The 20,137-nt window shown below is 41.6% G+C and overlaps 3 protein-coding genes across 3 annotated transcripts; 2 read left to right on the forward strand and 1 right to left on the reverse strand.

The window, feature by feature from the left end:
- Window positions 1-184: 184 nt before the first annotated feature.
- On the reverse strand, window positions 185-6,234 carry LOC102701239 (DNA replication licensing factor MCM5). The gene is made up of 17 exons (XM_015833872.1): window positions 6,097-6,234; window positions 5,828-6,007; window positions 3,880-3,978; window positions 3,624-3,751; window positions 3,426-3,531; window positions 3,206-3,340; window positions 3,002-3,079; window positions 2,689-2,793; window positions 2,514-2,605; window positions 2,243-2,375; window positions 1,669-1,764; window positions 1,503-1,597; window positions 1,329-1,419; window positions 1,146-1,255; window positions 831-960; window positions 649-750; window positions 185-559 (listed from the first exon to the last, which is right to left on the reverse strand). The coding sequence occupies exons 1-17, from the start codon at window positions 6,172-6,174 to the stop codon at window positions 476-478; spliced, it is 1,842 nt and encodes a 613-aa protein (XP_015689358.1). The 5' UTR covers window positions 6,175-6,234; the 3' UTR covers window positions 185-475.
- Window positions 6,235-8,577: 2,343 nt separating this feature from the next.
- On the forward strand, window positions 8,578-13,100 carry LOC102701516 (aspartate aminotransferase, chloroplastic). The gene is made up of 11 exons (XM_006647992.2): window positions 8,578-8,867; window positions 9,012-9,077; window positions 9,697-9,891; window positions 9,970-10,008; window positions 10,134-10,223; window positions 10,300-10,408; window positions 10,524-10,633; window positions 10,892-11,035; window positions 11,118-11,284; window positions 12,370-12,634; window positions 12,733-13,100. The coding sequence occupies exons 1-11, from the start codon at window positions 8,802-8,804 to the stop codon at window positions 12,862-12,864; spliced, it is 1,383 nt and encodes a 460-aa protein (XP_006648055.2). The 5' UTR covers window positions 8,578-8,801; the 3' UTR covers window positions 12,865-13,100.
- A 3,228-nt stretch (window positions 13,101-16,328) lies between these two features.
- LOC102701793 (transcriptional regulatory protein AlgP-like) lies at window positions 16,329-17,868 on the forward strand. Its single transcript, XM_006647993.3, has one exon. It carries the CDS (start codon window positions 16,477-16,479, stop codon window positions 17,197-17,199), a length of 723 nt encoding a protein of 240 aa, XP_006648056.1. The 5' UTR covers window positions 16,329-16,476; the 3' UTR covers window positions 17,200-17,868.
- Window positions 17,869-20,137: the final 2,269 nt, after the last annotated feature.

Below are 20,137 nucleotides of genomic sequence, written 5' to 3' on the forward strand. Positions count from 1 at the left end.
AATACAAATTGAGCTCCAACAAAACAACTGATGATATTTTTAGATATCATCCATATCCATATTAGAAGAGAGAACCTTCATATTTGAATGATCTCTCTCCATCCTTCAAAGAGATACAAAGGATGTCATATATAGATGATCTAGTACATAAAAATATGAAGGATAAAACTAGTATAGATAATCATCCAAATAAATATATGGATGAACAAATTTAGATGAGCTGTTAGGATGCTCTAATACTAATATGCCTTCAGAAACTTTACAGGGTTACAGTTACAGTTTACTGTAATTCGAGTGTTCAACTAGAGCTTCACATCAAGGATGCATGGATGGATTACTTCTGTTCTTGAAGATTGCTAGAGTCCTGTCAGTGTTCAACCAGAACATGCCTTGTCCTCTCCCATGCTTTTTGGTGAGTTTATACACCGTCTGAATAGAATTTGTCCTCGGTTTATAAATACTCTGCAGTTCAATCTCAAGCCTTCCTGACAATGACATGGCGCTCTCTCTTGTACTCCACTTCATCCCTTTGATGCATTATCAGAAGTGCTCTTCGCACCTGAAGCAATGGGATGATAGCGTAAGAAAAATGAAACTAGAATTTAATTAGTAAGCAATGGCGCAATTATGTTATGACAGGTTCCTCACAATGGATTCATTCATCCCCATCCTACTTAGTTCATCGATCAGACGCCGCTCGGATATGTGGCTTCCAATTCCCATCCTTCTCTTTATTTGTGCTTCCGCTTGCTGTCGGAACAAAATTGAACACAAAATTCAGAACACAAAGTTGACAAGTTGACAGTACAATTTTGGATGCAAAGACTAACCTTGATCTCGTTTGCAATATCTGGTGATAAGTTCAAATGCTCATTGATTCCAGATCTTGCGGCATCAACGGTGGAGACATTAAACAGTCTAAATGCCTCTTCAACATGCTCTGGTGTAGCCACAGTAGTCCTAATAATCAGTCAAATACCAGTTCAGAACGTCATGTACCATGCAAGTTAGGGGACACAAGAAATGGCATACAATATATGTAGAATATAAAACCTAAATATACTGGGTTTTTTTTAAGGATAAATATACTGGTTGATCTATTCATATATAAATTTTGGTGAATATTTAGCATGTGATATACTCACAATCTCATCTTTGCAAGAGATTCGCTCAAACGTATGATGGCTTCAAGCTGCCGCACAGTGATGGGTATAGCTGCAGCCCTCCCTGTTTCATTAGCTTGTTGTCTCATTTTCTGCACAAGCACAATGTAAAATATAAATAAGTACAGCAGTTTAAATAACAAAGTAAAAATCTGTAGCACATACCTGTCTAATTTCCACATATTTGTTCTGCAGCATCTCTGCTGCTTTTTCTGAGAGTCGTGGTTTACAACTAACACGGCAATACTCAATGTACCTATAATTTTGAAGATTATGCATTAGAATCCAAGATCATGTCAAATCTGTGTAGTATAACAGAAAATGCGAAGCCAACCACACCTTTTTAGCCAATTCTCTCCTTCAATAGCATCTGTGTTTTTGGATGAAGCAGCAGCACCACTGGCATGCACCTTAATGATGTGGCTTGCAATTCGCTACATTTGGAAGTTTGCTTAGTCTCTGAAGCAAAAAAAAAATGAGCTGGAAAGAGAATTATGTGTCATACCTTATCTTGATCATACATTCTGACATCTTTAACAATAAAGATTAGATCAAATCTAGAAAGGATGGTTGTCTGCAGATCAATGTTATCTTGTGCGGTCTGATAAGAAAAGGAAAACGCATCAATTTGATTGTTTTATATATGAGATTTGCTCTGGTTTAACAAAAGAGTTTTACTTCCATCCTTACTTTTGTATCTCGAGGTAACAGTATCTCGAGGTACCAAATCGTTTCTTACTATTGGATCGTAGAACGTGCACTGTTGGATCCAACGATCAGAAACGATTTGGTACCGCGAGATACCGATAACTCGAGGTACAAAAGGAAGAATAGAAGTAAAACTCCTAACAAAAAGTATCTCGAGATCCCAAATCATTTCTCACCATTGGATTTAGCTAAGTAGAATGTGCGCTGTTAGATCCAACGATTATAAACAATTTGGTATCGCAAGATACCGATACCTCGAAATATTTTTTGTTACTTTTCGTTTGACTGTAAAGTTGCTATATAAGGTTAGAACGGTTTATACATTTTGAAAATATGAAAATAGTAGGCAGGTCGAAAAAAAACTGACCAACCTTTAGATCGTCATAGCGCCCCGCAATTGGATTGGCAGCTGCTAGCACTGAGGTCCTTGAATTGAGTACCGTTGTAATGCCAGCTTTGGCAATAGATATAGTCTGCTGCTCCATGGCTTCATGGATTGCAACTCTGGAATCACGGCATAAAAGGTATAGTGGCTAAATATGGTTTCAAATTCAAGAGAGCAAGGAAAAGCTAGGTCTGCACTCTGGACTGTGCAATGCTTATTCTAGTTTCAACCAAGAAACAAAACTGATTGAAGCTTACCGGTCCTCGGGCCTCATTTTGTCAAACTCGTCAATACAAACAACTCCACCATCAGCCAAAACCATGGCTCCTCCTTCCAAGTAAAACTCACGCTGTACAGGGAAAACTGTTTCAGTGAGAGGAAACAGAACTTTCGAGAAAACACAATGATCCTTTGCAGTGAAGGAAAACTTACTGAGCTACCATCCCGAATCACAGACGCGGTAAGACCAGCTGCTGATGAACCTTTCCCAGATGTATACACAGCAATTGGCGCTGTCTTCTCTACAAACTTGAGGAACTGTTGAAATGTACAGCTTCATGTTACTGAAGTGGAGATAATTTATTTCTTATAGTGCAAAAACTCATGCACTATGATTGTCCAACTACATACATGAAGTAGAACATACAATTCACAATATCCCAGAGTGCAAGTCTTACATGCCTAGGCTTTTATTTATATTGTCATGAAACTAAATGCAGTGATAACCTTAGATAAAAACACGTGCCTGTGATTTTGCTGTTGATGGATCACCCAACAGCAAGACATGAATGTCTCCCCTCAAACGGACACCATCTGGAAGCCTCTGCAGTGGAAGAAAGTTTAGTTACAGCACGAGTCATTTCAACTAGCCACTGGATCCAACACAGATTCATATTTTAACATTTTAGCCACTGGACAAGATTTTATATATATATATATATATATACACCTTCTTTGAACCACCAAACAGCAGGCATGCAATAGCTTTCTTGACATCAGAATGGCCATAAATTGAAGGCCCGATCATTGAGCAAATCTTGGCATATGCATCTGGCCTCTGTGCAAATTCTTTGAATTCCATTTCCTACAAGCCGACAAGAAAATTAGCATTATTAGATATGACGCAACTCTCTTCAATAAGAAACTTGGAATTTTGGAAAGCAGACTACCTCATCAAGTGTAAAATTTGAGGGGCCATTTGAGTTGGCATCTCGGGACTGCTCCAACCCCACAACTCTAATGTAAGGCTGTTTGACCCCAACAGCACCCTTTTGGCTGCAAAATGAATATTTGATAGTCATTCGCTATGTAATAGCTCTAGCTCAACAAATGGAAACAACTTGAGCAGATGTTTAGATCCATCATACTTTGCAGATGCTTGGTAGACACTGTAGATACCAAGTACAGTTAATCTTGTACCAGGAACAATGGTCTGAACAAGATGCCTGTCTACAGACAGCAGCATATTCCTAGGGAGCTCACCAGTTGGAACATCCTGGAAACCAAGATTAATTGAGACTGGTGATTGCTAAATCCTATGACATCTAACCAATAAACCTTAAACATCAGTGGATTACTAAAACACATTGCACCACAGAGAGGACATATAATGCAGTAACAAACCTCAGGATTTTCCTGCAATTTGAGAGTTTGGAGATCCACGTACTTGCTCTTGTCTGGAACTGCAATCCAGGGGTCCAGGGGACAAGGCTCTTCTCCAGGCTAAAAATGGAAATAAAATCCACATATATACATCATTATTTAAGACACAAACAATACTTGGACATATGGTTATCTTTTTTTGAGTCTTTTACCCCTCTGCCATTAAAAAAGTTGATGCTTACATGTATGCCACAAAAAATTTTGTAGACACCTCTATGCCACGAGACAAATTTTCATTTACCTACGTGCCATTCCATCCACCTTCTGTTAGAAAATAACCACTTACACGTAGGACCCACCTAGGAAACTTACTCCCAATGCCCATGCCCAGCTACTCCCTCCCGTGCGCCTCCTCCCCTCGCGAAATCCTAGCCGCCGCCGCCGCCAGGCCGCCGCTGCCGCCGGACCGGCCAGATCCGAAGGTCCCCCGCCTCACCTGACTGCCGCCGCCCCCAGACCGCCGCCGAATCGTCGTCGTCCCTCCCGTGCGCCACTCGGCGGAGCCTCCGCCGGGCGGCGGCGACGGCGGCGGCGGTGGCGAGCAGGGGATGAAGGTCGGGTCTTGGGCGGAGGACGAGGCGGTGACCTCCAGGGCGTAGGGGCGGGTGCCTGTCACCTCCGGCGCGAGGCTCCGGACGCTGAACTACGTTGCCACCGTCGGGCTGGGCGGCAGCGAGGCGACAGTGATCGTGGACACGGCGAGCGAGCTCACCTGGATGCAGTGCGCGTCGTGCCACGACCAACAGGACCTTCTGTGCCGTGTTGCCGTTCAACTCCTCCTCCTGCGACACGCTGCAGGTGGCCACCGGCTCGGCCTCCGGGGCATGCGGCAGCGACGGCGGCGACTAGCCATCCTCCTCCTTCTGCAGCTACACCCTCAGCTACCGTGACAGCTCCTACTCCCAGGGCGTCCTGGCGGCACCAGCAACCAGGGACCATTCGGTGGCAGCCCGGCTAGCTCTCACTGATATCACAAACCATGGATCAATTTGGTGGTGTCTTCTCATACTGCCTGCCTCTCAAGGAGTCTGTACTACCATTAATTTTCTAAATTACAAGTTGGTATTCTGCTTCTTGCTGCCAATATGCATTGGATGTTCTACTATAGGATCTGAAATCTGTATTGAGATTACCTCTGCCTATCAAGAATCTTCAGGATTATTTTTGTATTATCCTGATTTTTTGCGAATTTTTTGGATTTATTTACAAAGTTTTCTTTATTTCTTACAATTTTGTCGGAATTATGAGCCGATTTTCCTGATTTTTCATGAATTTCTAGATATTTTATAATTAAATTACGAATTTTCTAACTTATTTCCTGATTTAGAATTACTTCTGTACATTTTTAAATTTTTTACTCATTTTCCATATTATTGACTGTTAATCTGGGCATTTTTCTGATTTTTTTTGAATTACCCAGATTTTCCACGATTTTTTTGGATTTATTTACGAATTTTCCTTTATATTTTACAATTTTCCGGATTTATGAGCCAATTTTCATGAATTTTATGAAATTATAGGCATTTTATAATTTAATTACGAATTTCCTTACATATTTCTTGATTTAAAATTAATTCTGTCATTTTCTAAATTTTTACTGATTTTTCATATTTACGTAATGTTTTAAAATTATGTTTGTCATTTATTTGCAAAGAAGGGCAAAACAGTCTTTTTACGTCCTTATTTGACATCGTTAAGTCTTCATCCATCCAAAATAGCGTGCAGGTACATAAAAATTGATGGATGGCATGGAGGTGTCTAAACTTTGTAGTAGCACACAAATAAGAAAAAACATTTTTAATGGCATGTACGACTCTCTTTTTTGTTAATGGAAATGGAAGGGACCCTTCTTTCTCAAAAAAAAAACACAAACAATACAGTAATTGAATATGTTTAGCCAGAAATACACCTGAGGAACATGGTCACACGATCGTGGGACAATAGCCCCACCGAGGCCAGGCCTGCACGGCATTGTTTTCACACTCCTGCAGTTCTTGCAAAGCAGCGTCACATGAGTGGCCTTAGCTTTCACCCTCGACGCGGCGATCGTGATCCCGGCAATCTTCACCAGCTTGGACATGTAATCCGCCTGAAATTTGGAACAAAATTGTCAAGAAAAAGGGGACTTTTCATAAGCTTCTAAAATGGGCTAACTCATAAAATAGTTTCAGAACTGACCCCGATGGATCTCATGGACAGGCAGTTCTCCTTAGAGGACAAGAAAATCTGCACATCGCCGGTGACCGGCTCCTCCATCTCGCCGGTCTCGCCGGCGACCTTGGACCGAAGGCTCGCGAGGACCTCGGACCCGGCCGTCTCAAACTACATCAGCCGTGAATCTCAACGCAACTTCGCATCGACGAAACCAAGAAAAAAAGGTAAACTCAGACACAACGGCGCACCAGAGGTAGGTAATCAGCAGGAGACTTGCGGATCTTGTCCGATAGCTCGGCGTCGAAGGCGTCGAGGTCCTCGATGGCGACGGTGACATGGTCACGGTTGTGCACCAGGCTCTCGCTGCAACCACCAGACGAACACACGGCTCAGCCTGATTGAACCATCGAGGCACCGGATCTGGAGACAGAGGGAGGAAGGGGGGGGAGCGCGTTGAGGGCTTGCCGGTAGGGGAAATCGCCGGCGGGGCCGGTGAATCCGCGGAGGAACTCCTTGAACTTGCGGAGCGCGGAGTGGCGGGTGAGGTCGGCGGAGGGGTCGCCGCCGGGGCCGCCGCGCGGGAACTGCGCCTGGTCGCTGTAGAAGACGGCGCCCTCGTCCCAACCCGACATGGCTGCGGCGGCGAAGGGAGGGAGAGACACGGGGGTGGCGCGGCGGCGGGGGGGGGGGGGGGGGGGGCGAATGCGCCGGAGAAGTGGCGGGAAGAGAGTAATAGGGGAGGAAATTTGGCGGGAAACAGGCGGAGGTTTTGGCGCGGTTGGATGGGTGTGATATATAGACTGTGTTTTTTTTCTGAAAATAAAAGATAATATGATAGATATTTTATGGTATAACTAATAAATTTATCTACTAAAGTTAAAATTTTTAGTTTACAGATATGATATAGTCAACTTCTATATAGATTTTCTTTTGCAAAAAAAAAAGAGAAGACCGATAAGAGGAGACAACCTAAGATATAAGATAAATCAGTGTTCCATACTTGTCACACTCTAATATAATAATTATTTAGAAAATAAAATTTGATTGGACAAACCATAGAAGCTAAAAATAAATTATTTTTTGATAGGTGGCAGAAGATAACCTTATACTTTGGTAAGAGCAAATTTAATAGTAAAGCCAACTTACGAGCTATAAGTTTATATTATAGTCAACACATATAATAGATTGGCTATAAGGTTGGTTATAATTTTTATCTCATATTTCTTTCTCTTGCCTTTGCATTTAATGCATTTTTTAGAGTTGGTATATAGCTGGCTCTTGCATGAGAGTCAATCTCACTTCTATTTCATTACCTCTTTACTCCACATCAGCTTATAGCCAACTTATAGTCTCCTATTATACTTTTCTCTAACATTGCCTATTCGGTTTGGACAAAACAACTGATTGGATTCGTGAGTACTAATTAGTATAAAATCCATTCATTTTGTAGAAATAAAGTATAAGAAAAATCAAAGTTATTTTTTCCTTTAAGTTGTAATGAGAAAATATAGAAAAAAATTTATCCACTTAGACATCAAAAAATTCTTACGACGTGTTTTCCTACCACTGTATTATTTTTATTAAATCCTCCTTTCCAAATGGGTTTTGATTAGAGAGAATCTAAAAAATATCATTGTCAAACATCTAAGTCTAAAAAATACCACTAACGAGTGTGAGTACTACGAAATATCATTGTACAAACGATTTGTCTGATAAATGACATCGTCGTTAACGTTCCGTTCATTTTCCATCAAAACGCACTATTCATGCTATAGCATTTAATAGAGAAATGCTGACGAAACCCTAATAATGATGATATTTCTTATACAAATTCATCCATACGATGATACTTCGTATAACTTGCACCCGCAAATGATATTTATTAGAATTAAGTGTTTGTCAATGACATTGGTTAGATTTTTTTTTCTTTTGAGTAAGCAACAAAAGTCCGAACCCAACAATCAACGGAAAAAACAAAGTCCGGGTTCAACCTGGCACCCAGGCTTTCTCGGACCGAGCCAGACTTTCTCACGCCATTCATAAATTCTAGGCTATTTGTAGGTTTCCGGAGCATCTCCAACAATCCCTCTACCTCACTCCGCAAGCTAAAATTTAACAATTATGAGCAAAAAAATATCATCCAACAACATCTTTTACCGGATGACCAAGTCATTTCACTTGCCAAATTGTTTTTCTTACTAGCCAAATTTGGCCGGTCTGCTTGGATTGCCAAATGAAAGACTCAATCGTGGGACCCACCACTTTCTCTTCTTGTTGTGTTTGGATTAGAGAGTGTAATAGAGATGCTGTTGTAGTGAAAGATAATTCTGATTCTCTATTTTTTTTTAGTAATTTGCTAAATAGATATTTTAAAAATACGATTTGAACAGATCATTGGAGATGCTCCCTGATTCCAATATAATCCAGCTTGACCCGGTACATGATCGGGCGGCCTGGGTCCAACTCGAAGAGGCTGAGCTCACAAGAAGAAATGCCCACCGATTGTGAATTTCGCAGGAATCTGATGGGCGGAGGAAGCCATCACGCGAGACCCGTCCAACTCCACTCCACCCGCGGCCCGCAGCTGTGACGGAGACTCCAAGGCCATCACCATCCACCCGCTCTCCTCCCCCTTCTCCGCTTGATCCGCCGCCCTCCTCCTCCTCCTCCTCGATCTCCACACTGCACTCCTCCCACTGCATCCCCCGCGGCCGCTGCTCCCGCCGGAGATGGCCTCCGCTCCCTTCGCCGTCTCCTCCTCGCCGGCGGCTTCCGCCCTGGCCGCGCGCTCCAAGGCACGGGTTACATCACATGCCTCCTCTTTTGGCTCTGCTTACTCGTCTCGTCTCGTCTCTCTCTGCTGTGTTGGTTTCCTTCCTTGATTCGGGCTTCGGATTTTTTTTCTACGACTTACGTTGAGGTTTCGTTGGTGTGCGCAGTTGTTGGGAGGAGGAGGAGGGAAGAGCGAGGCGAGGACTGGCTGCCGCATGGGGATCACGAGGAAGGTGATTGATTGCCTGCTTGGATTATGATTGCTGCCTCTAGCTTGATTAGATCTCACAGCTGAGTTGATGGCTTGTTTTGGTTATGTGGTAGTAGTACGAGATATTGAGATGGCCAAGTGTGCTTTTTATATAATCCTATCTTCGATTGAATAGTGATAGTTTCTTCCCCTTGATTAGCAATTCTGGTTTTGTTTGTGAATGGTTTCATCATCAACGACTAGCTGTAACTTTTTCAAGTAATAATAGTGGTTTAGGATTCAGGAGGTTATCCGGTTTTGTCTATGCTACCTCTGCTTTTGGTCTTGGAGCTCTTGCTAAACAGCCAAAACATGGATGCTTTTGAGAACCGCTCTTAATGTTTTGTGACAAATAAGGAAAATATAATTGAAATGGCATAGACATAGCCGCATCGATTAAGACTTGAGAACATGCAGCTGCTGAAGCATGACCAAATATGAAGCTGCTAATAAAATTGTTTGATGATATTCATTCGAAAAGCATGGTGCTTGATCCTGTAACGGAAATCTGGAATTGAATGTGTCAAGTTTTATCCCATGTAAAAGCTTCCACATATGGTTGTGCTTTGGATTAACATCCTTCCATTGCTATTCTGTTGCAGAACTTTGGACGTGTCATGATGGCCCTTGCAGTCGACGTCTCTCGTTTTGAAATAGTGCCGATGGCCCCTCCAGACCCGATTCTCGGGGTTTCAGAAGCATTCAAAGCAGATACAAGTGATCTGAAGCTCAACCTTGGTGTTGGTGCTTATAGAACAGAAGAGCTACAGCCCTATGTCCTCAACGTGGTCAAGAAGGTAAGCTTAACAATCTACACATATTTCCATAATATAACTCATTTTCCTACCGTGACACACTATTGTTTCATGTTGTAGGCTGAAACTCTTATGTTGGAGAAAGGAGAAAACAAGGAGGTATGGTGTATTTTCCAGTACAATTCAGTTAGCTGGATCATATAACTTATTAGGAATTGTTTTTGGATAGTTTTCTTCATTTCTGTTTCTGAAAGTTGATGGCCGGTTTATGGTTTTTTGGGCAGTATCTGCCAATCGAAGGCTTAGCTGCATTTAACAAAGCAACTGCAGAACTATTGTTTGGTGCTGATAATCCAGTACTTAAGCAAGGACGGGTATGTAATATGGACTGTGCACTGAGGCGTGTCCTTGTTTTTAGTAAACATCATCTAATGACAGTTCGTTCTGTAGGTTGCTACTCTACAATCTCTCTCCGGGACTGGGTCACTGCGCCTTGCTGCAGCATTTATACAAAGATATTTCCCTGAAGCAAAAGTACTGATATCATCTCCCACTTGGGGTGTGTATGCAACTATTTTTGATGATTTAATGCTTAATCCTTGAGCATTGGAATTTCATTTTTCATAGTAAGTGTCTCGTTGGCAAACTCTGAACTCCAATCTATATTCTTACAGGCAATCATAAGAACATTTTTAATGATGCAAGGGTACCTTGGTCAGAGTACCGTTATTATGATCCCAAGACTGTTGGATTGGATTTTGAGGGAATGATAGCTGACATACAGGTGCTTGCATGTCCTTACCGACAACTTCATTAATATTCTATACTGTTATTTGCATGTGCTATTTTTCGCTCAAACATTGCTTTAGCAGAACTCTGTTATTCAAATTGTCATGCATCCATCATAGAAATCTGCACCTGTCACTTTTCTGTTTACTATTTTTAATTGCCACTTTTCTGTTTACTATTGTTATGTATTACTGTTTGCTATGCGCTGAGTATTTGTTTGTGATATACTGATATTAATTTGTGTTTCCAATAGGCTGCCCCAGATGGATCTTTTGTTCTGCTGCATGGCTGCGCTCACAACCCAACTGGAATAGACCCAACTCCGGAACAATGGGAGAAAATTGCAGATGTCATTCAGGAGAAAAAACACATGCCTTTCTTTGATGTTGCATATCAGGTGAAATGTTCTCACTTTATTATTTCGTTTTTCTATGCATTAAAATGATGTCTCTTACTGACTAGCAAAGATTTCTTTCTAGGGTTTTGCCAGTGGAAGCCTTGATGAAGATGCATCATCTGTCAGGCTTTTTGTTAAACGGGGTCTGGAAGTGTTCGTTGCACAGTCTTATAGTAAAAACCTTGGTCTATATTCAGAAAGAATTGGAGCAATAAATGTTGTCTGCTCAACACCTGAAGTTGCAGACAGGTAATATTTTAACTGAACGATTGCCTCTCTATCCAAATTGTTTCCTTTCTATGCAGTTATCGCAGCAAATGCTAATAATGGATTATTGTGCTTAGTAAGTTATATGGATCAGCCTCTTATTGATGTGCAAAGCAACTTGATTTTCATGGTAATCTATGTCTGAGATAGATGTCTAAGTACATTTCGCCCAGGGAATAATCTGTTGTAAATCCTTTGAAATCAGTGTTATGTAGAGACCAGTAGATACTAGTGTTATCCCTGGGAAAAAAAACTACCGCCTACAACAGGCAAGGGACTGAATTTGCTGTTAACCATAAACAAAACTCCACTGACAAGGTGGATATTGCGAATTAGTTTTAAATCAAATTAATAAATATAGCCTGATCTCTGCAAGCTGTATTCAGCCACGAGGCAAAAGGTTGGCAACCTTGATTCAACGTGTGTGACATAAGAACCATGATTCTCATTCACTTCATCCATACAAACTCAGCATGAAAAATCTCATGAACACATGGTACATGGAAAAAACATCTGTCATTTACTTGGTTTTTATATAAGCCTACGCAGACACATAACACACGTCCTAGGACCACACAAATACAAACTAAGATTTGTAACATGGGATCGTATTTGACTGGCACTAGTTCAACTTGGACACACATAAAAAGCAAGTTTGATTTTACTAACTTGATGAGAATATAAATTATATAAAGTCCAGTTTGGACAAAGAAACCAATGCAACCACCATAGCTGTTTTTGATCAAGAAACATAGATAAATTTTTGCTTGCTTTTCCTTCCCTCCTTGCTTATCGTGTACTATATACAGCTTCCATGCAAGGTACATGCCATGTACAAGAACGCCATACTATGCCATGTCTTCCTTTGCCATCCTCCCTCACCTAGCAATTCTGAACTGAGAGCTGAAACTAGAAACTATTGCATGTTACTACTGTTTCATGGTCAAGATTATTAAGTAACAAACTTATGTATGCAATGGTTGCTAGCTTTGTACGAATCAGTACAAAATAATGCTATTACTGTGACACTGGAAAGCTTTTTTCATCTGAAATTCCGTTCCTTGCAGGGTGAAGAGCCAGCTGAAACGATTGGCGCGGCCCATGTACTCAAATCCCCCTATTCATGGTGCTAGGATAGTTGCCAACGTTGTTGGGGATCCAACCATGTTTGGTGAATGGAAGCAGGAGATGGAAGAGATGGCTGGGCGTATCAAGAATGTAAGACAGAAGCTCTATGATAGCTTGTCTGCAAAGGACAACAGCGGCAAGGACTGGTCCTTCATTCTGAGGCAGATAGGCATGTTCTCCTACACGGGCTTGAACAAAACTCAGGTGACATCCTTTAGATTTTCACAATGTCACTTCCATTTGAGCGATCTCTCCATGTATAATGCAGGAGTAGAATTAATTTTATTTGATTGTATTTGCAGAGTGACAATATGACAGATAAATGGCACATATACATGACGAAGGATGGGAGAATTTCTTTGGCTGGATTGTCCCTGGCTAAATGCGAGTACCTGGCCGACGCCATCATCGATTCCTTCCATAATGTCAGTTAGACGAGGACTCAGGTCACTGCTATTGTGGTTGATCCTTAAAAATGCTGGGATTTTTTGTGTCCTTCCAGCTTGAGTTCTCAGCCAGGATTGTATGTCCGGCAGTACGTAATTTGGACAGTTATTTTCGCAGTACTACGAACTCGCATATATTTTCCTTAATCTACACTAGCTCATATATTAGAATCTTGTAATACCAAATTGAATAATAAGACCAACAATAAGCCACACTAAATCCATTTTTACTTGGCATGCATGGTTTATTCTTATATATATGCTCATTGCTTCATTCTTGAAGATAATTCTATATGGTCATTGCTGGATGCTGATGTGTTGTTTATGACAGGTAAGTACAACGGCCACCCATCGATTTGGGCCGGGGAATTTATACCCCTCCTTCATATTTTAATACGATGAATTTGATCTTTTGCCTTTACGTTTGACTATTTATTTTTCTTAAAAAAACTTATTGTTTATCTTATTATGATTGGATTTAACACTAAATATATTTTAATTATAACTGATATTTATATATTTACATAAATTATTTGAATAAGATGAATGCTCAAATTTATGTCAAAAAGTTATGTTTCATGTGTCAAGATAATATTGGTACTCTCTATATTCTAAAAATACTTCATCTGTAGCTCGCCTCATACAAATCAATATAAATCCACGAAAACTAAAGTACACTTGTCCCCTAACTTTTCAAATCAAATTTGAAAGCATTTGTTCATAACTTCACCAAACTCTAATACAAAAATCGAACAATTACTCAATAAATGAAGTATCTTTGGGACAATTGAGGATGCTAAAAATGAGTATCCTAGTATTTTCGCTTTTGCTTATGGTTATAAATCAAAATTTAAATTTAGAGTTGATTTTGAATTTTTTTTCATCGTATTTTATTTTTAGCATTTGCTTTTAGATCATTAAGAACACATTAATAAATGTAAATATTTTTTGTTTATAAGTATATCATTTCATTTTCTCTCGAAAAGCCAAATGATGACTATCAAAGCCCTTATGAGACCAAAGTAGTAATTCTTCCGTTTAAAAATATAAGTATTTTTAGGATTTAAACTTTTATCAAAATATAAACATGTAAAACATTGATACTCATTCTATCCTTCACGTTATCGTTCAAAAGCCTTCTAATGTTACTATTATTTATTATTCACCTTCCTCCATTTCTTATTTATTTAAAATAATATGATATTTTTTAGCCTTAATCTCAATTAAATTTTAGAATAGAGATAATAGACGAGCCAAAGCAGAACCACAAACTCGCGTGACAGCCCGCACGGCGGCGACTTGCTCTAGTCAACACGACTTTGGGTCAGCTCCAGTCCTCCTCTCCCAGAGTTCCATGTGAGGAACTGAGGATTTCAACTTGAGTACAAAAATTAAAGTTAAAGGCTGCACAAAAATCGTCGAAATGGGCCAAAAAGAAAAGAAGAAAACGTCGTCTTCCTCCCAAGTCCCAGGCACGTTTGGGTCATGCGGTGCACGTGAGGCCGCTCCCAGGTCGGCATCGTTACTTCCCTTGCAGCCTTACGTGTCGCTGCCCCTTTCCTTTTCCTTTCCTCACCAAAAGCTGATGCATTGAACACGATGCATCTCCCCTCTCCTCCCCTTTCGCACCCATAATATGACAGGTGGGCCCCGGAGTTAACATCTGGACCCCACACACTCTGCGTGTGCGAATGGTCGCCAAAGGTGTGAGAGAAAAAAAAAAGGAGAGGAAAAAGCCTCGCCACCTTCTCTCCCCTCGGGGGTGCTGACCGGTGGGACCCAGCTCCCGCGTATGGCGACGAGTTGTTGCGCGGTATCCGAGAAGGCGAGGAGGAGCCGAGGAGAGGATATCACGAATCGGAAATTATGCGAATGACTAGTGCCCGTTATAAAGGCGTTTATTATCTCATTCTTTACAAGCAAATACGGAGGAAAGAAAGGGCATACAACAATTCAAATTCTACTCTCACAATCTATTGATGATAATTTTGTCATATAAATGGAAAAAAGAAAAAAAATAATAAACTATTTTTCATGAGAGAGACCATACCTGACTTTATTAATTTATTTATAAGATGGTTTGTTGGTGGTGATATCAGATACTACCCCGTACCGTATAAGATCATTTTCAGTTTTTTATATAATGTTTTGACTCGTTGGCTTATTTGAAATGTTTTTACGATTAATATTTTTATTCTTACTAGATGATAAAACATGAATAGTATTTTATATGTGACTAATTTTTTTAAATTTTTATATAAATTTTTTAAATAAAATAAATGGTTAAACGTTGGGCACGAAAAAAACGAAAAATAAAGTTATTATGAGATGAAGCAGCAGTACATTCTTAGGCTGCGTTCGTTAGAGGTGAGTAAGTTAACTTATCTGGCACAGAAAACATAGTAATAGATTAGTATATGATCAATTAATTATTAATTATTAAAAAAATATAAAATAGATTAATATGATTTTTTAAAAATAACTTTCCAAAATTAGTTTGAAAAGCGTGCACACAGAAAAGAAAACGTGGTTAAGTTAACTTGTCGTCCGGCCGAACACGAGTAGTAGAGGTAAGGGCGGAATTAATTAATACTAACTAATGGTGGGGGGAGTGACTAATGATAGCGACGCGCCGGGTGGGCCCCACCTTGGGAGCGAAACCGCCTTGCGTTGCAGGCCGCCGGAACGACAGCATACAGCTGTCGTTTGGCCCACCACCACCCCACTAACGCGGCTCCCACGGCACCTAATTTTATTTTGCATATCATTTTTTATGTTCATTTAATGAATATTATTATTGCTTTGTTAGTGTCCTTTAATTTATTTTCTCCTTCCAAATAATCTATACCCCGCGGTTCCATATTCCCTCCATCCAAATAAAGTTTATTTTTAGTCTACCTCCTTCCTATCATTTACTTGTTCAAACCTAATACATGTTTCTTACTTTTTTAAATCACTAAATACTAAAACAAGAAATTTGAAAAAAAGATAAAATACTTTTGGAACAAAGAAAATCGTCTAAAAATTGAAATCATCTGGGGATGGACGTAGTATTATCGATGGCATGGCCTGAAATTCTACCGAAAAATCGAGGGCAGGAGCATAATCTTGCCAATAATTGAGCCGCCCATGTCGGTCGTCACCGGAGCCGGGCCCACCCAACAAAGGCGAGCGGTGCCGCTCGGGGCCCACCACCGCGTAGACCCGGCAGCCAGATCCAGCCGTCCGTGTAAAGGCATCCTGCATCCGACGGCGCTCGCGCGCCCACGCAGAATAAAAGATCTCCGCCTCCCCCAACACCCGACAAGTCCAGTGTTTTTTTTCCTAAAAAGAAAATAAGTAACACTAATAATAATATTAATAATCCCAAAAGTAATATTCTAATCTATTTTTTTAAAAGGAAATGATACTCGTACTCATCCGCTTCGATTATAAAAGACGCGTCTTGGCGAGGCGTTTGCTTCCATTGCTCTCTCTCTCTCTCCTCCCCCAAATCCCAATCTCTTCGTCTCCTCTTGTTAGGGTTAGGTCTCGCTTCGCTCGCCGCGGCGGATTCTACTCTCTCTCTCGAATTCTCCGGTGAAACTCTGGCGATCTGCCATGGCGACAGCGGCGGTGCTCAGATCCCACGACGTGCTGGACAACCGGATGCATCTGGAGGCGTTCAGCGTTTCTCCGGCGTCGAAGCCTCGGCGGAGGAGGCACACCAAGCCGGCGGCCGGTTCGGTGACCGGGTCGCCGCCCACGAAGATGGCGGTGGTGAGTTCGCCGGTTGTTAAGACGGCGAGGGTGGCGTCACCGCCCCCTAAGGCCACGACGGCGACGGTTGCACAGGGTCGTCGGTCCCCGCCGGCGAGGCCGGCGGCGGCACGGAAGCAGGGGTCTCCTACGAAGGAGTTGCCCAAGCAGAAGCTTGTGATGGGGGAGATCAGGATCCTCAAGCGCGGCGAGGAGCCACCGGCGCCGGCGCCGGCGCCGTCGCCTGCCCCGGTTGCGGCGCAAGCCGCTCCGGTTGTCTCCCGCACCCCGGCTGCGGTGCAAGCCGCTCCGGTTGACCAGCGGATACCCCGTGTTCCGGTCGTGGCGCAAGCCCCGCCCGTTGACCAGAAGGTTCATCGTGCAACCAGATCGAAGCAGCAGCATCCGGCTGCCGTGCCGACCAAGAGCAAGTCCGTGCCCAACGCAGCAGGCTACGCCGGCCCGGCTTTCTCCTCGGCCTCGCCGGAGCCGAGCTCCCTCCCCTTCCCCGCCTTCATCATGCGCGCGGAGGCCGAGGCTACCCGCGGCCTCCGCTGCCTCCTCCGCATCGGCGAGCTCCCTTGACGGCCCATACCGCCGTCTTGTCCGGAGCCGTGACCCTATGCGCGCTCCTCCTCTCAGTCTACTCCTTTTCTTCCCTTGATGAATTGATAGCATGGTGGTTTCGATCCGATCGAAAGCTTGTCCGGATCAGATCCCGGCGCCGTTCCGATCAAACTCCCCCGGTATTTTTTCAGAGGGGAGAGTTTGGGGGAACTCCGGCCGGTGGTTGGATTTGGTGGTGGTTAGGTCTCAAACAAGTTGCTTCCTTGGTGGTGGATGGGTTTGCTTCTACGGCGGCGACCAGCAGTAGGTTGATTAGTGCATGCGTTTGTGTTAGGGTTTGCTCCTTCTAGGTGGTGTTTTGGTTGGGGAAATTGGGTTTAGTTCGTGGGGAATTAGGCTGGCTGGTGTTGCTTATCTCTGATAGTACAGCAGTTAGGAGTAAAAAAGGTTTGGTTAGCTGAATAATTGATGGGTGATTTGGTTTGGCAGTCTGATTTGTGGTTGGTGAGAGTGAAAAACTAGTACTAATAGTTTCATATTAAGTTATATGTTAGGTGTTATGTCCAGTGTCATAAGCAAGAGATATATTCATCAGTATTCAGTAATAATTAGGTTGGGTGGTATGGTCAGTGTCATCTGTAAGATATATCTTATGATCTTTGTCTAGCATAATCATTTTATGTATCAGGTCCTTGTGATGAAATACATAACTAGTTGCTATTGGGTGTCTTGTTTCCTGGTACTGTGGCAATCTAATCTTATCGTTTGGTTCTCGGCGAGGTTTGCTTCACAATCGCCTTCAAAACACGGGAACTACCTAAAATTTGTTATGCCACCATAGGTTTCGGGTGAAGTTTCGCCCAAGTTTTTGTTGCTACCAATCGGTTGGCAACTTTGCTTGTTGCTGTGGTAATCGTTTCGTGCTTAAATTCTTTTTCCGGTACGCAACCTGGTCGGCGGATTACTATAACAACGTGCGCCCAATCCTAAATTCTGAACTGAACTTGCAAATTGATGTGCAGCCGCATCTTGATTTTAATCCAATACAGATGCTTTAAATCTGAACAATTCTTCAATGTGATCTATTATTGTTCGGCACTGAACTCGTTTGCAGGCCTGATAAAATACCTCTGCCCAATCTTTTCGGTCCTGTTTACGTTAAACTGGTTAAGCGAAATTTAAATTTTAATCTTAAATTTAGAGTTAATTTTAAAGTTTATTTTTCTGTTTACTTTTTAGGCTTGCAAATATTACGCGAAAAAGCCAAATAACCAATCCTTTGCAAATTCGAAATTGACTGCTCAACCTGAGGTCGGCAATACACCCGCCGTGCGCCAGCCGGCCACCGGGGCCGGAAGGTGCTGGAACGTTGAAGATAGCCGCCAATCTCTCTTGGCCGGCAGCGTGTGGTTGCAGACTCGCGACGTTGTTTTGACGTGGCACTCGCCCTCGCACCCTTTCGTCTTCGGCCTGTTCCTATTTTTTTTTTCTAAAAACATCACATCGATGATGTTTTGACATCTAAATAAAACATTAAATATAAATGAATCAAAAAACTAATTGCATAGTTATAGATCAATCTTGAGACTTAAAAGATATTTTAAGCCTAATTAGTCTAATCAAGTGCCAGTAACCAATATGTGTTAATCCGCCGTTAATGGCGGATTAATTAGACTTAAAAGATTCGTCTCGCGATTTCTAGGCTAACCGTAAAATTCGTTTTTTCGTTCGTGCCCGAAAGCCCGTTCCGACATTCGGTCAAATATTTAACGTGACACTTTTCCTAAAATTTTTCTCAATCTAAACACCCCGAAGTTTCGTAGCCACATGAGAGACGAGAGATGCAGCGTGGGGGAGACGAGATGACCGGATGAGCTGATGTGTTCGGCAGAAATTATCATTACCTGGATATCTGGGGGTCTCTCATTTGACAGTAATAGTTTTTTCAGCTTATATTTATAAGCTGAAGTTTAACATTTTAATTAGAATTCATCGTGGTTTATTTTTTATTTTTTGCTTTTAAATTATTAAGAACATTTATATAAAAATTTATATAAAAATTATTTTTTCTTTATAAATATATAGTTTCGCCTCATCAATTGGTCCAACGATGGTCACCTTGCAGCATGGTAAACTATGGTGGCTTACCAATTGGTCCAACTACGACCGACGGCACGGATCCGTGCTTCGGTCAAAAAGCCAAGTCAACGCTGAAGCGTTTGACGGACGAACCTAGCAGAGCAAGGTAGGCATCCTTACGAATTACTCCTACGATACATCATTGTGAAAAAAAAAGATAGGGAATTGCGATCATTTGCAAGTTGCGCTGATTTTTTTTTTTTACTTTTTTGGATTTCACCGGGTCCAGCACGAAGCAGACGAATCACTCGATGCTTTTGTTCATGGACTCGCGAGAGAGCGTCTCGTTGCATTAACAATGCCAACAACCAAATGACGACATCGCAGGACACCAAGGACGCCAGAAAAGTATAGTATGCCGTTATATAATCTTCAATGCAGACGGAGAAATTTACATGGACCGCCTCTGGTTTATCTATAACTCTCTGAGTCCCCGTCAAAAATATATTGGTGGCGATTGTTAGCATATTTATGAACGAAAAATAATTTATAAATAAAATTTTTGTCATATAATCTCACGGATCTAAAATCAACTCTAAAATTTAATGTTGAAAATTTAAATTTTGACTTATAAACATAAGCATAAGTGAAAAAGAAATGATGATAGGCTCAATCGTTTCGCTTATGTATCTGTTTATAAGCCAATATTTAAATTTTAGTTTAATTCATGGTTTTTTTATTGTAGATTATTTTACAGCATTTGCTTTTCAATCGATTATATATACGTATGTAGAAGTTTTACTTTCAAATTATTTTATTTGGAAATAAAGCGTTTTATTTCCTTTTTCTACCAAAAAGGCAAAATGGGAGCCTATGA

Source organism: Oryza brachyantha, chromosome 2, assembly GCF_000231095.2.
Source record: "Oryza brachyantha chromosome 2, ObraRS2, whole genome shotgun sequence".
Lineage (NCBI taxonomy): Eukaryota > Viridiplantae > Streptophyta > Magnoliopsida > Poales > Poaceae > Oryza > Oryza brachyantha.

Bases quoted from the DNA above. Each gene is read 5' to 3' on its own strand.
- LOC102701239 (XM_015833872.1), bottom strand. From the start codon at position 6,174: ATGGAGGAGCCGGTCACCGGCGATGTGCAGATTTTCTTGTCCTCTAAG. The intron at 2,376-2,513 runs GTAAGCTTCAAT...CCGTGATTCCAG, and splicing joins AAAATGAGGCCCGAGGACCG to AGTTGCAATCCATGAAGCCA. The intron at 1,256-1,328 runs GTATGTGCTACA...GTGCTTGTGCAG, and splicing joins AATATGTGGAAATTAGACAG to AAAATGAGACAACAAGCTAA.
- LOC102701516 (XM_006647992.2), top strand. From the start codon at position 8,802: ATGGCCTCCGCTCCCTTCGCCGTCTCCTCCTCGCCGGCGGCTTCCGCC. The intron at 9,078-9,696 runs GTGATTGATTGC...ATTCTGTTGCAG, and splicing joins GCATGGGGATCACGAGGAAG to AACTTTGGACGTGTCATGAT. The intron at 12,635-12,732 runs GTGACATCCTTT...TTGTATTTGCAG, and splicing joins CGGGCTTGAACAAAACTCAG to AGTGACAATATGACAGATAA.
- LOC102701793 (XM_006647993.3), top strand. From the start codon at position 16,477: ATGGCGACAGCGGCGGTGCTCAGATCCCACGACGTGCTGGACAACCGG.